The sequence below is a fragment of the Lissotriton helveticus genome, chromosome 10, assembly GCF_964261635.1.
Source record: "Lissotriton helveticus chromosome 10, aLisHel1.1, whole genome shotgun sequence".
NCBI lineage: Eukaryota > Metazoa > Chordata > Amphibia > Caudata > Salamandridae > Lissotriton > Lissotriton helveticus.
The window spans coordinates 94,518,996-94,532,490 of NC_136071.1; the positions used below are offsets into that span (position 1 = coordinate 94,518,996).

At 44.6% G+C, this 13,495-nt stretch overlaps 1 protein-coding gene across 1 annotated transcript in view; it reads right to left on the reverse strand.

Moving 5' to 3' along the window:
• RAB26 (RAB26, member RAS oncogene family) overlaps positions 1-13,495 on the reverse strand; it is a 904,454-nt gene that overhangs the window by 434,501 nt on the left and 456,458 nt on the right. The window contains exon 3 of the mRNA XM_078664850.1: positions 9,456-9,497. Within this exon, the coding sequence (XP_078520976.1) occupies positions 9,456-9,497 (42 nt within the window). The remainder of the gene's footprint in view (positions 1-9,455; positions 9,498-13,495) is intronic.

Below are 13,495 nucleotides of genomic sequence, written 5' to 3' on the forward strand. Positions count from 1 at the left end.
CGCTGTAGACCGCTAGGGAACCCGTCCTGGTTTTCCCTGTGAGATGGTCCCTTTCTGGGTATCTCCAGGGTGAAACCAGGCATCCCCGGCGTCTGTGGGGGGCCGTTGTAGAGATGAGGCAAGCTTAATGCCCAGAGTTACCGAGTGTGTTCCCTGGTTAGAGTAGGCACTGAGCCGAGAATTATCGAGTCCGTTGACCCTGGTCCACGACCCTGCCGCGTCGGGAATTGAACCCTGGTCCCGGGCCGTTCTCTGCTTACAGGTCTGCCGCCTCTAACCAGTGAGCCACACCTCTCCATAAGCCTTATTATTATATTTTCAATGAGTTGATGTCTGTTCAGTTGACATGGAGTTGTATTAGTCGTTTTTAAAGAATTCTGCAGAAGGAAAAGAACTTTTATGAATTTTAAGAAAAGTGCAGCTTTTGTGCTGGATGACAAGTATAAGAAGGTTTGAGCAAGGCACACGCTTTTTCAAAAGTCACCAAAGTGACATTAGTTATTAGTGCTACTTCCTGCTGCATTTAGTCGATGCTGACATCGATTAGGATTGACTAGGAAAACACCACTGCATAAAAACTGTGGGGCATATTATCAAGCAGGGCGATAGGCAATTATCGCCGCTTTAGCGGCCGTTTTCTGCCGCTAAGCGGCGATAATTCTATCGCCCTATTAGCAAGCTGTCGCTAACTGATGTTAGTGACAGCTTTTAGGCGATAGCGAGCGGTTTGGGGCCCGCTTTGCATGTCAGCGATGTTTATCGCTAATGACATGCAAAGTGGGCGTACCCAACCAGTTATCGACTGAAAGCAGTCGCTAACGTCGCTATCGCCTATTAGCAAGTCAGGTGTAGTGATGGAAATATTCACGCTATGCGCGAATATCTCCAAATACTAACACCTGCCCAGACCAGTTCTTAGCCATGTTATCTAATGGGAGGTGGATAACATGGCTAAGAGCATAACATCGCTAATGCGTGAATATCGCTGTATTCTCAGCAATATTTGCGCATTTCGGCGCTATCGCTGGATATTTTAGCACAATGGAGAAAAGCGTTGCTAATAGCATGTTTTCTCCGCTAACATATCCAGCGATAGGCAGAGATAAAAAAAAAATTAGATGATAAATATCGCTATTCCTTGGTAATATGCCCCTTTGTTTGCACCCAGGTTGCTCAGGGAAGTAGAATTTAAATACCCTGTCAATAAGCAATAATCTTTTGTTGTAGGTGGTAAAGACCCGCAGTGCATTTTTGAGGGGCACGTCCCTGAAGATCAGTGAAGACCACGTCTCCTGCAGGAGGGAATCATGAATAAAGATTTGGATTGGATTTAATCTAGGATTTGCAGGTGTGTAACCTAATTGCAAGAACATGCTTTAATGATTCTGTTGTCTCGAAGCAAAACATTTTGTGGACGATTGTTGATTAAGGCCAAGGTTGTCGAGGCGGCGGATGACAGGAAGGATTAAAACTGGCTCTCCTCACCTCAGAAAATACTGTGAGAGGAATAGAATGAGGCTTTGGAGGACAAAACTCTCTGGATGCCAATTTGTTTTCAGAGCATAGCTCAGGGGGGAGGCAGAGTGCTAACATTTGAAGATGCTGAAGGATGGGATGTCTGGAGGATTGTTCCTTAATGGGAAGGAGATTAGTTCCACTAGATACCAGTGTCCAGACTGAACACTCCACATACCGTCAACTGGGGAGAGGCAAGACAAATCAGCGGATGTAAGCAGACATTGGGTGTCTGGGTTAGACTCTGTGTGGTTTGTGCTATAGATAGGGGTGGGCGGAACTCGCGGAATTTTGAATTTGCAGATTTCCACGGAATTGCATTCAAATTTCACAAGATTCCACGGAGTGTGCATTTGATGTTATTTTGTTAGCACAAACAGCACATTTGCATCCAAAAATGGATGTGAGGATGCATTTTGCGCTAAGAAAGCGATGCCAAAAACCAAATGCATTTACAGTGCATACCCATCCTCGCCCTTACATACCCTGTACTGATTACTGCAGAGAATGTAAGGGCACCGAAGGGGTGCACTGCTGTACATACCCCTCCACACCCTTACATATTTTGCAGTGATTACTACAAAGTATGTAAGGGCTCCGAGGGGTATGCACTGTAAGTACATTTCGTATTTGGGACTGCTCTGCATGCCCCTCGGCAACCTTGATATTTGATATTTATTGATTTGTATTTATTTATTTTATTTATTGAGCTTATTAAGCACGACAGCTACCCAAAAGGGTTTCCCGGCGCTAGTGAAACTGAGCTAGGAAGCTAAAAAATTACTATCATGCAAAAAACAGGGGGAATTATTGATTAAACAACCAGGTCTTGATGGCTCTGCGAAAGCGGTCGTAGCTTGATTCCATTCGAATAGTCAAAGGGAGAGAATTCCACAGCTTAGGGCCCAATAACGAAAAAGACCTGCCTCCCATCCTGGAAAGTCGGATCCTAGGCAGGCTAAAGAGGCAGTGAGATGAGGAACGCAAAGAACGGGCCGGTATATACAAATGCACCAAGGATTGTAGGTATCTCGGGGCAGTACCCCATTTTATTTTGTGCATATAGCTGAGAGTTTTAAACTTGACTCTGTTCTTGACCCTTAGCCAATGTAATGCACAAAGATGTCCTGACATGTGATCCGTTCTATGACATTTACATAACAGCCTCGCGGCGGCATTTTGGACAAGCTGAAGGCGTCTAATGACCGCCTGTGACGCCCCTAGGTAGAGAACCTTGCCATAGTCTAACCGTGAGGTAATCATGGCATTAATTACTGACTTCTGTGTGTCTACTGGGAGCATCCAAATGATTTTCTTTAGCCAAAACAGGATGGTGAAGCATAAGGCTGTTGTTAACTTCCTAACCTGGGGCTGCATAGTTAGGACTTTGTCAATGGTCACCCCCAAATTTCGCACCTGGTCAGATGGCATAGGGAGGGCTCCCATTTCTAATGGCCAGTGTCTGGGATTCCAGAGGTCCTGCTTGGGACCTAATATAAGGACTTCTGTTTTTCCACCATTCAATTTGAGCAAATTATCACTCATCCATTTAGCAATATTCCTGAGACCGGATTGAAGGAGGGAAGTAGATGCTTGATCTGAATAGTGAACATAGTCAGACCTTCCCGTTCGGCAATCTGTGCGAGTGGTGTTACATATAAGTTGAAAAGCAAAGGGCTGAGTACCGAGCCCTGAGGTACGCCATGCGGAGAAAGATAAGTATTGGAGGAGGCCGTATTGGAGAAGATTTGGAATGTTCGCTGAGTTAAAAAGGAAGCAATCCAGTCCAGGGCTAGACCACAAATGCCCATTGCAGAGAGGGATTTTAATAGTGTGGTGTGAGAAATGGTGTCAAATGCTGCGCTGAGATCAAGAAGTATCAGCGCAGCTGTGTCACCTCTGTCCAGCATGTGGCGTAGATTCTCTGTGACGCCCAGCAATGTTATCTCAGTGGAGAAACCTGGGCGGAAGCCTGATTGGGAAGGATGGAGTATAGCATTTGCCTCCGTAAACTTGGCGAGGTGATAGTGGACATGCCACTCCAAAACTTTAGAAAAAGCAGGCAGAAGGGAGATAGGTCAAAAATTGGCAAGAATCTTCGGATCAGCCAATGTTTTTTTCAGCAGTGGTGTTACCATAGCATGTTTCCACATAGCTGGAACATTGGCATTTTGTAGCGACCTATTAAGAGCTCTACAAATCTCAGAGTGCTGAGGAATGTCCAAGAGTTTGAGTACAGAAATTGGGAGTGGATCCGCTGGTGATCCGGATTTTAGTTTACCTAAGATATCTTTCAGGCCTTGCACATTAATCTCAGGCCAGGAATTAAGGGGCTCATAAGTTAGACATGGTTGGGAGGCAGTGCCCAAATCGATATTATTGGCATCGGGCACCTGATGCTGATTTGATATGTCCAAATAAATAGTATCAATCTTCTTAGTGTATAGCGCTGAATCACCCATGAGGGTATCTCGGCGCTGAGGATGGTGAGGAACATCAGAGCCATGGGGAGGATTTAGAAGAGGTGGGTTTTTAGCATCTTTCTGATGTGCAGACTCTAGTGCTTCTATGGTGCAACCTTACATAGGTTAGGGTGCTGAGGGGTATGCACTGAAGAGCATACTGCTCGGCGCCCTTACATACTCTGTAGTAATAACTGCAGAGTATGTAAGAGCACCAAGGGATATGCACTGCTGTGCATACTACTCAGCGCCCATACATACTCAGGGTATATACGCCTTATATACACATATACAGGGCGCCGATGGGTATGCACAACAGTGCAGTCAGGCGGTTTTAAACAGGGCTAGAAGAGGGAGCAGTCCCTCTATGTTTAAAAAGCACTGCAGATTAAAGTTTAATCTGCAGTGTTTTTTAATCATAGAGGGACTGCTCCCGCTTCCAGTCCTGTTTAAAAACACAAACAGTGCAGATTAATTTCACCGGTAGAGCGGGAGAATTTATTAGTAATTCTGTGTCACAAGAGTACAGCAGAATTACTAAATTCCTCCAATTTCACCAGCGAACTAAAAAATACGCCCACCCCTGTTTATAGGGTTTAGTGTACTTTGCACCAATAATGACAAAGAAGTTCTGTATATATTCAATTGACCTTTTCAGTCAGGCGGCACAAGGAAGCCCTGAGGAGGGGTGTTTTGACCCAATGCTCCCATTTGGCGCTTTGGCAATGATTGGTCAGTACGCAGTGGAGTTTGGTTGACCATTGGTCAAAGTGGCCAGAAGGCCATCATAATGCCTGATCAGACTGATGGAACATTACTTGGTAAAGCATGAGAGCCTACATTCATGACTTTGCCTAAAATGCAAAAGTATGCATAGTCTGAAGGAAGGCGTAAGAATATTGTAATCAAATTGTGGACAAGATTGAACAGTTCAACAAAGCACTGAAAGAGACTTACAGGTGATGTTTGTAAATGGAGAACTGACAACAAAGAAAAGAGGAAGGCTTTCTGTTTAACACCTCATTCTATTTGAGGCCCTGGAGAGAAATACAAAGAATGATTGTTTATCTCCAGGATGGATGCAAAGAGAGGGCAATTTCTTCAAAAATGTTTTACTGGCCATGCCTCCGGTAAAGGATTTTTTTTTTTTGGAGGACCCCGTCTTGCACTCATCGGTGGTTGACTTGTGCAGACTTCAGTGCTTCTATGGTGCAACCTGCTCTGAATAATAAAGACTTATTAAACCAAAGCAGGCATGAAACCCAATCCTCACCTAAATTATCCGAAGTTGCAAGAACAACAGAGAGGCATCTTCTTACTCTTAGCTGGGATACAGGTCATCAAAGACCATCCACCCTTGAGTAGGTAAGAAAGAACCATTACCCAAAAAATTTATATAAAAACAGCCCTCAACAGCCCATCATAACCTTAGCTCATTCAAAGCACCTTCATCAAAATAGCAGACATGCTGGAGAATGTTATCCATGAACCAAAGCCTAGTCAAAACACCAGTGATATGATCATCTTAAACAGGAGCGTAGGCCAAATACCGACGAGAGGTCCACCACGAAACCTTGGTTAGAGCACCATAACAGCCAACCATCGCTTGTATTTTAGGCAGAATTCCAGTCATCAACATTAGTTTAGAAAAACCACCCCATTGATCAACCATCATCTATTTCTTGTTCATACCACCTGAAAGATGAATGACTATAATATGTGTGTTAGGTGGTACCGCCCACAATTTAGCGAGAACACCATCAAGACCGGGCATCACTAAATAGTGACAAAGCACTCCCTCTCCCTTTGTTGGGGAAGGATCCAGTAGTTAGGCCTTGGAGTCTCAGAGACCCCTCTGAGCAAGTCCACTGCGTGAAGGGAGCCTCATGCAATGGAGATGTGGGAATGATTCCACTTCCCCTGGGATCACAGGTTACCGGATTTAGGATGCAGCTTTTACTCGTCCTCTGGTTTGTGCCCCATCACCCTCCCCTCCTCTTTCATGCTCTGTCTCTCTCCCTCCCCCACCTCTTTCCCTCCTTCATTCTTTGTCTACTTCCCCTGCTCCCACCCCCTCTCCCCTGAATCTCCCCCATGCCTGCTCTTCCCCTTACGTATATGTCCTCATTGTTTTTCTCGACCTAACATGTAACTATGCTCTGAAACTGTGTAATCTTGTAATGATGTAACCTGCAACTATGGTCTGATACTCATGTAAAGCGCTCTGATACCTTCGGGTCTAGGCAGCGCTATATAAAACCTTTCAAATAAATAAATACTTAGCTGGAACACCAGAGAGGTCAATAATCAATAAAAGACCAGTAAGAGGAGCAGAGAATGTAACCTGCATCCATAGCTTTGTCAGGACAGCATTAAAGCCACCTATTGACTACCCACAACACAACAGGGGCCAATGACCACTCTGCACCCTCCAGCATGCCAAACATGGGACATATTATCATGGAATGTTGTAGCTTGCAAGCAAAGTTCTTTCCATTGCAAAAAAAACAGCATATACTTTTATTCCAGAAAAAAAGCACTGCTTTGGTATTCAGGCAGCATCAAGCACCTTTAAAATTGCATTGAACAGCACCTTGTCAAAGCAGCGGTAGACATGCTCCGATGATTGACTTACTGCGGAATAGATTTGTGGATACAGTTCTGAAACCAAAGGGAGGGCCATGAATATGGAACAGTCCTTCAGCATTGTCTGAATGCGGAAAAAAACAGCTAGTGATAACCATTTCTCAAGCCTTCGCCACCCTCTCCTTCTGTGGTTGCAGAGTGATGGATCAATGCGGTCCTACATTTTAGAGTATTCAAGGGACCTGATCTTGGCAAAGGTTCAAGAGAGAATCGCGTGGTCTTGTCGATAGACATCCAGGAGGCTCTGATATCAGAGGTCGTCTAAGCGTGAAGGAAAGAAGGAAGAAGCGTTGTCCAGAAGAAAAAGTTTTGAGATGTAAATATCTAGGGATAAACCAGGAACACAACCATTTCTCATTCTTAGAGCTCATTTGTTAGAACTAAATGCACAAATCACCCCAATTTTGGAACTTCATTTAGGGGTCTCCAGATACAGCAGCATGTACAAATGATAAGCCGTTTATTACCTCCGGTGCCTCTCTTGCTACTACAGCCTCAGTGGATGGAGCGGCCGCGGGGAAACATCCTTTACAACGCAACTGTTACAACGAAGTACCTTTACGACACAACCATTACAACGCAACTTTTACAACGACTTGTGCTGGGGGGCGTTCTAGGATAGGGAATAGTTTTAATTTACTATCCAACACCTTCCCTACTATCCACGGGGACTGGAGTTGGAATAGTAAATTAAACTATTCACTATCCAGCGCCCCCCAACGCAAATCGTTGTAACGACTTGCGCTGTAAAACTTGCGTCGTAAAGGCATGCGTTGTAATAGCATGCCTTGTAACGTCATACATCCGCGGCAGCGCCATGCACAGACAAACTGTTAATCTCTATGAGTCACATTTACTTTCTGCAGTTTCAATGCCATGTTCCTTTAGGAGGTGTTCTGGTTGTGGAGAGGCAACAGTTAGGACAAAGGGCACAATCTTTTATCAACTGCCCATCCACTAGCCAGAGGCTAGCCTTCTATTCCTAGTATGGGCACATGAAGGAAGAAGGGGTAGGAACTTTTTCTCCCTCTGCCATGAGGTGGGGACAAAAGACTAATGTAAACACTATGCACATTAATCCAATGTGATAAAAGAAGTGCAGTGTTTGTTTTTTCTAAGCTTGCCACAAATATTCTTAAATTCCACAACTAACTTTTGCCTTGCCTGAAATGTTTTTGTCTAAATGTTTTTGTCATGTGTTCGTATAAGAATGCAGGACTGTGTCACACTGTATTGATGTGCTCCTATTTGTGTTTTTGACTTTATTGATTCATTAAATTGGTTGTCCGGTTGAAAACTCCCAATATAGCACTGATTCTAGTCTATATTTATCTTATCCACATTGTTGTGTTTAAGGACCACTTTTTCAATATAAAAATGAGGTGGGGACATTGCATAGAGCAAAACCCAGCCAAAGGAAATTTCCCCCGCTGCCACGACGAGGCAATGTGGCAGTGGAGGGCGCCCGCCTTCCCTTTCTCGATGCCACAGCAGTACTTGGCTCCAGCTACTCCAGATAGGCTGTTATTGAGATCTCCCTCCACCCCCGATGGAGTGGTGTCCACGCTCCTCCATCTGCTACGTGGGGGAAGTGCTAGCGAGGGACGTAGATACACTGAGCATTTTGCACTGAGGTGACGCTCTAGGTCAGGGTTCTCCTAAGTCGGTCCTCGAGGGCCGGATCCATGCCAGATTTTAAAGATGACTACATTATTCTAAATGGGGATACCCTAAAAATCTGGCATGGATCCGGCCCTCCAAGACCAACTTTGGAGAACCCTGACCTGGGCCTGTCAAGCTCCAACTCTTCGTAAGTACTCAACATAAGAGAATATTCCTGCAGATATAAAGTAGCATATAAAGTGGATTTCATAAGTAGGAGGACAGATGGGTATAGCAGGTAATGTAACCCTCTTCGAGTAATTATTCAAGGTCCATCAGTGGACTGAGGCAAGGTGTCTGCACGGGGTTGTATGTCAATACAACGCGGTGTTTACACCGCACTGCCATTACAACGCTGGTTTTACAACGCAAGTGGTTAACACCAGCCTACATACAGTAGGGAAGGTGTTGGAATAGTAAATCTACTATTCCTTAGCCTAGAGTGCTCTCCAGCGCAAGTCGTGGTAACGACTTGCGTTGTAAAACCAGCGTTGTAATGGTAGTGCGGTGTAAACACCGCGTCGTAATAGATGTTCCCCCTGCACGGTCTAGTGACTTTGGCCAATGACTTCAGCTGTGCAAGACACAGTTATGGGCCATTACCTGAAAGGAGAGGAGGTTGTTACATTTGCACCGTAGCTTTATGAGGTCCTGTTCCATTTGCAAGTGCAGAAGAATAGGATTTTCCCCCCAAAACATTTATACCTTATTAGGTGAAAACTTGGTTTGTGCTTGGAAGTCAGTTATTGTTGCTCAGGGCTGAAGATCATTGTGTACCATTTTCCAACTCCCCTGCCCTGCAAAACCCCTATTCAGTCTCCTACTCCTTGATGAGCATCCGTTTGATTTTCTTCCCACATTTTCATCACGACCCACTATGTTTCATTCGCATCTCCCCATCCCTGCCTCCCTCTAAATCTTTACCTCTTTTGCTAGAGTTGTTCTTGCTTATATACGGCCAAGCCCTCTCACTATTCCCATCTCTTCAGCGGCCTACCTTGTACCTTCTACGATGAGGCACGCGTGCTCACAATAATTTAAACTTTGGTGAAGACATTCAGTCTACAACCAGAGCTGGAACCCACCTCCCTTGAGTTTCACCATCACCCCTCTTTCCTGAAGGCCCAAGCATAATGTCACATGGCAGAGCCTTGCACAAGTGAAACTCACCTGCAGCTTCACCTTCACGCCATCCACGTTCAGTACTTTATTCTGTAACATAAAAAAAAGACAGGATAAGTACAAGAATTCAACCTTTTTTTAGCCTACAATTAATCATGACGTTAACATAAATCAAAACCATCACATACAACCTAATTTTGTCAGCAGTTTGGAGACCAGAGAAAGGGAATGTGTACTTTCCATTAAAGCAACCCTACCACCCTTTAGTGACCCAGTGTTGACAACCAAGGGCCAGATGTAGGAAGGCTATTACCGGTCGGTAACGGCCGAAATCGCCCGTTACCGACCGGTAATAGCCTTTTCAGATGTAGGTGGTATATTTACCGATTCGGTTAATAACGAATCGGTATTTACCGATTCGGTATTTTCCGATTCATCATTATCCAATTCGGTATTTACCGAATCGGTAAATGAGATGTAGGAAGCACTTTAAAGAGTTTTTTTGTGCTGTAAGGATTTGTTATTTACCACCAACTATTAGTTGGTGGTAAATAACGAATACCTGTGTAAATGCAAATCTGTGCATTTACACCTGTGCCATGTGACAGACATACATGTGCACACCAGCACTATTCAGGGGTGCCACAGGGTGTCAAAGGGACACCCTGCCACCCTTGACTCTTTCGCAATTTTACCGAATCGGTATTTACCGATTCAGTAATTGACATTCATTCCTATGGGCCTGGAGGCCCATAGGAATGAATGGCAATTACCGAATCGGTAAATACCGATTCGGTAAATACCGAATATTAACGATTCGGTATTTTTTACCGACTTTTTATCTAGATTACATTTACCGATTCGAAAATACCGAATCGGTAAAATTCGGTATTTTCGAATCGGTAAATTACATTCACCTACATATGGCCCAAAGTGTTAACATTTCTAATATTGCTAGTTTCGGGAATCTCATATTATTAATTCAAAGATTTCTATGGCTGTTCCAGGCAAGCCACTTCCTGGCCTTTGTTGACTCCACTGAGTTCTTGACCGCGAGTTTTGGGGAACCCTTGACTAGAGCATGAATCTTCATTATGGCGAGCAATTCCACTTTTATGACATGAAGGGATCTATCTGGTGAATGATGTCACAATAGGTCTCAAAACCCATCCAGAGAGTTTCAAAGCAAGAGGCCTTCTTGAACCTAACTTGTTGTTTACTGGCGGTGATGTAGTATTAAGTCAAGACAACTAAGGCACTTATGTATCAACATATTTCTCATAGACACAGAATGGATAAAACCCTCTGATACAACAGGCCCTAGATTTTTCTTTTCATTGGCTGGCCCTTATAATGCATGTTACTTTATCTGCCTATGGCTTGAATTTGTTTTCACTGATTTGTTGATCATAGCAAAAGCTAAAAAATAAAAAAACAACTGCCGCGTAGACCAACAGAATATGCCCTGTATCAACGAACGAAGAGCGGCGTGGTCGACCGCAATCTCCAGACACAGTGGAGTTGACTCTCTACTGTCAATGAAGCCAACGCTAGTTGTCATTACAGCTGCATGGCCCTCTACAGAGACATTGTGAACGCCTGATGAGAGGGGTGGGTGCTGTCCAGAAAGGAACGCGCTACCGAGATGAACGACCTCAACACAAGCGGCTTCAAACGCTTCTCTTTATTTCTTCAAATCTACCACCATGCCGCTTGCCGCTCAAGCAATGATTGTTTTACTCAGCTGAGAGGAACTTCTTCCCCCAGTCTCAGCATGCTCTTCCCTCCAGAAATAATTATTGTTTTGGGGGTTCTTCTGATAGCAACATCAATCCACGTGCAGACGTCTCCCGCCCCATTGAATATCTTCCTTTCGGGAAAGCAACACACGCGCCTGAAGCGACCAGTCCGCGATTCCAATATAAGTGCTAAGGCTACAGATGAGCAACAGTTTGGGGACTGTCAGGAAACTCAAATTATTTAAGCTGAAAGTGAAATGGGATTGGCTTCTACTCCAGCCATGCATGAGAACCTGTCTGAGCGGGATGGAGTAGGACATTTTTAGAGAGTAGGGATTGTTTCTGCGACTGACCTATATCTGATAGGCAATTAAGCAAGGCAATTGCAATCAATCAATCAGAATATTTGTAAAGCGCACCACTCACCCGTGAGGGTCTCATGGCGCTGGGGGAGGGGTGCTGCTACTGCTCGAATAGCCAGGTCATGAGTAGCCTCCTGAAGGTTAGTAGGTCCTGGGTCTGACGTAGGAGGATGGGGAGGATGTTCCAGGTTTTGGCAGTGAGGTGGGAGAACGATCTGCCGCCGGTGGTCGCTCTTCGGATGGGGGGACGGTGGCGAGGTCGGCGGAGCGGATCTGGCGGTTCGGGGTGTAGAAGGTGAGTCGTCTGTTGAGGTATGCCGGTCCGGTGTTGTGGAGTGCCTTGTGTGCGTGGGTGAGGAGCTTGAAGGTGATCCTTTTGTTGACTGGGAGCATCCTTTTAACACACTGCCCTGTGGGTCCCACTACAAATACCCTGGAGCGTGCTTCGGTATATAAGTCACAGAACACTCAGGTGGCTCCTAACAGAGATAGACCTTAGAAAATGAGTTTCTATGATTCTCTCCCTGATTAGAAGATCGCCCCCAGGAACCCAAAATCTTCCTCTTTAAAGCAACAACTCCCCAATCAAAAATTGAGTTACCCATTCCCAGTGCATCCTGATCAACTGAAAAAAATACCATAAACATTAATAAATCCCCCAATTTTCATCCCACACCATTCGATCTATTGCTCTTAGATAGCAGGGTGATTAAATGCTTTTTTGACATCATAAACATTTCTATATTATTGTGCCGACCCCTACCCTACACCGGTATGTGCTATAATGGATGCTGCACACAACCGCCATGTCTCACTTTCTGGATATTACCACCACAGGCGCATGAACTGGTTATGGGGAGGGTGGTGGGTTATGTTGCACCACAACTTAGCATTCCTGGGAAAAAACGAATTATTGTTCCTTAGTAAGAAACAAGACCTCTCCCATGATGTGTTCTCAGCTCCCACACTCACGAACAGCATGACAAGTAACCGGAAGTGCTTAGGGAGATAGTAAGCTACTCACTTGGTATAGTTTCTTTAAATACAGGTTTCACCACAGAATATGGTACTCTCCCTGCCCTGGAATTAGGTCAAGTCAGGGGAAGAACAATGTCTACGCTGAGCACTTAGCGGAAACCTTCAAAGGATGGCCCTTCTCCCACTGGGCCATCAGCCAATGCTTGTCAGACCGTCCGCCATCTTGAGGGCAGGCATTGAAATCTACATTTTCACATTTAAAGCTTGGTGGTGTCCAACAGGAAACCAAATAAATGATCCCCATGCTCTACAACAAAGTGTCCAGCATGTCAGGGTATTTTATTTTTTAATTTTTAATAACTCGATCCTGCTTTTGGGGGTATGTTTTTGAGAAAAACAAAAATACTTTGCTAAGCAGATGCATATAACCTGACCCCAGGCTCGGAAAAGCTTCAGTGTCTTCAGCAGAGCCATGGAAGCTCCTCTGAAGATACAGATGTCAAAGTGATGCTAGTATGGCAGACAGGTTTCTGCCTGTGGAGCAAGTATATCCCTCCATTCACACTGGCCATGAGGCTAAATAAGTTCCCTGGACATACTAATGCTCACTTCCATTATCCTGCTTTCAAATGAACTGGGCGTGTTTCAGCGTTTTGGGTATAAAGTAGATTAAAAAAAAGTTGTCACCTCTACTTTCACACAATTAATTAATTTAGCTTGAAATATTCTGTGTCCCTTTGTATTGTAGGCTTGATGCAGCTAGGCAGTGCAGGGCTGTGCAGGCACACAGATTACTAAAGCAAAAGCTCAAGTGCAAAATAAATTAAATAAAGACTGGACTTCAACACCACAGCATCGCCATAGGAAATATGCCATATTATTGCACTGCGAACAATCTATACTCCTGAGCCATGGTGCATACATACATCTCTTACACAGCCAGCTGTGACACTGACAGTCCCACCTGGCACATCCTACCTTCTGGTCCTAGCTCCAAAATATGTGGCAT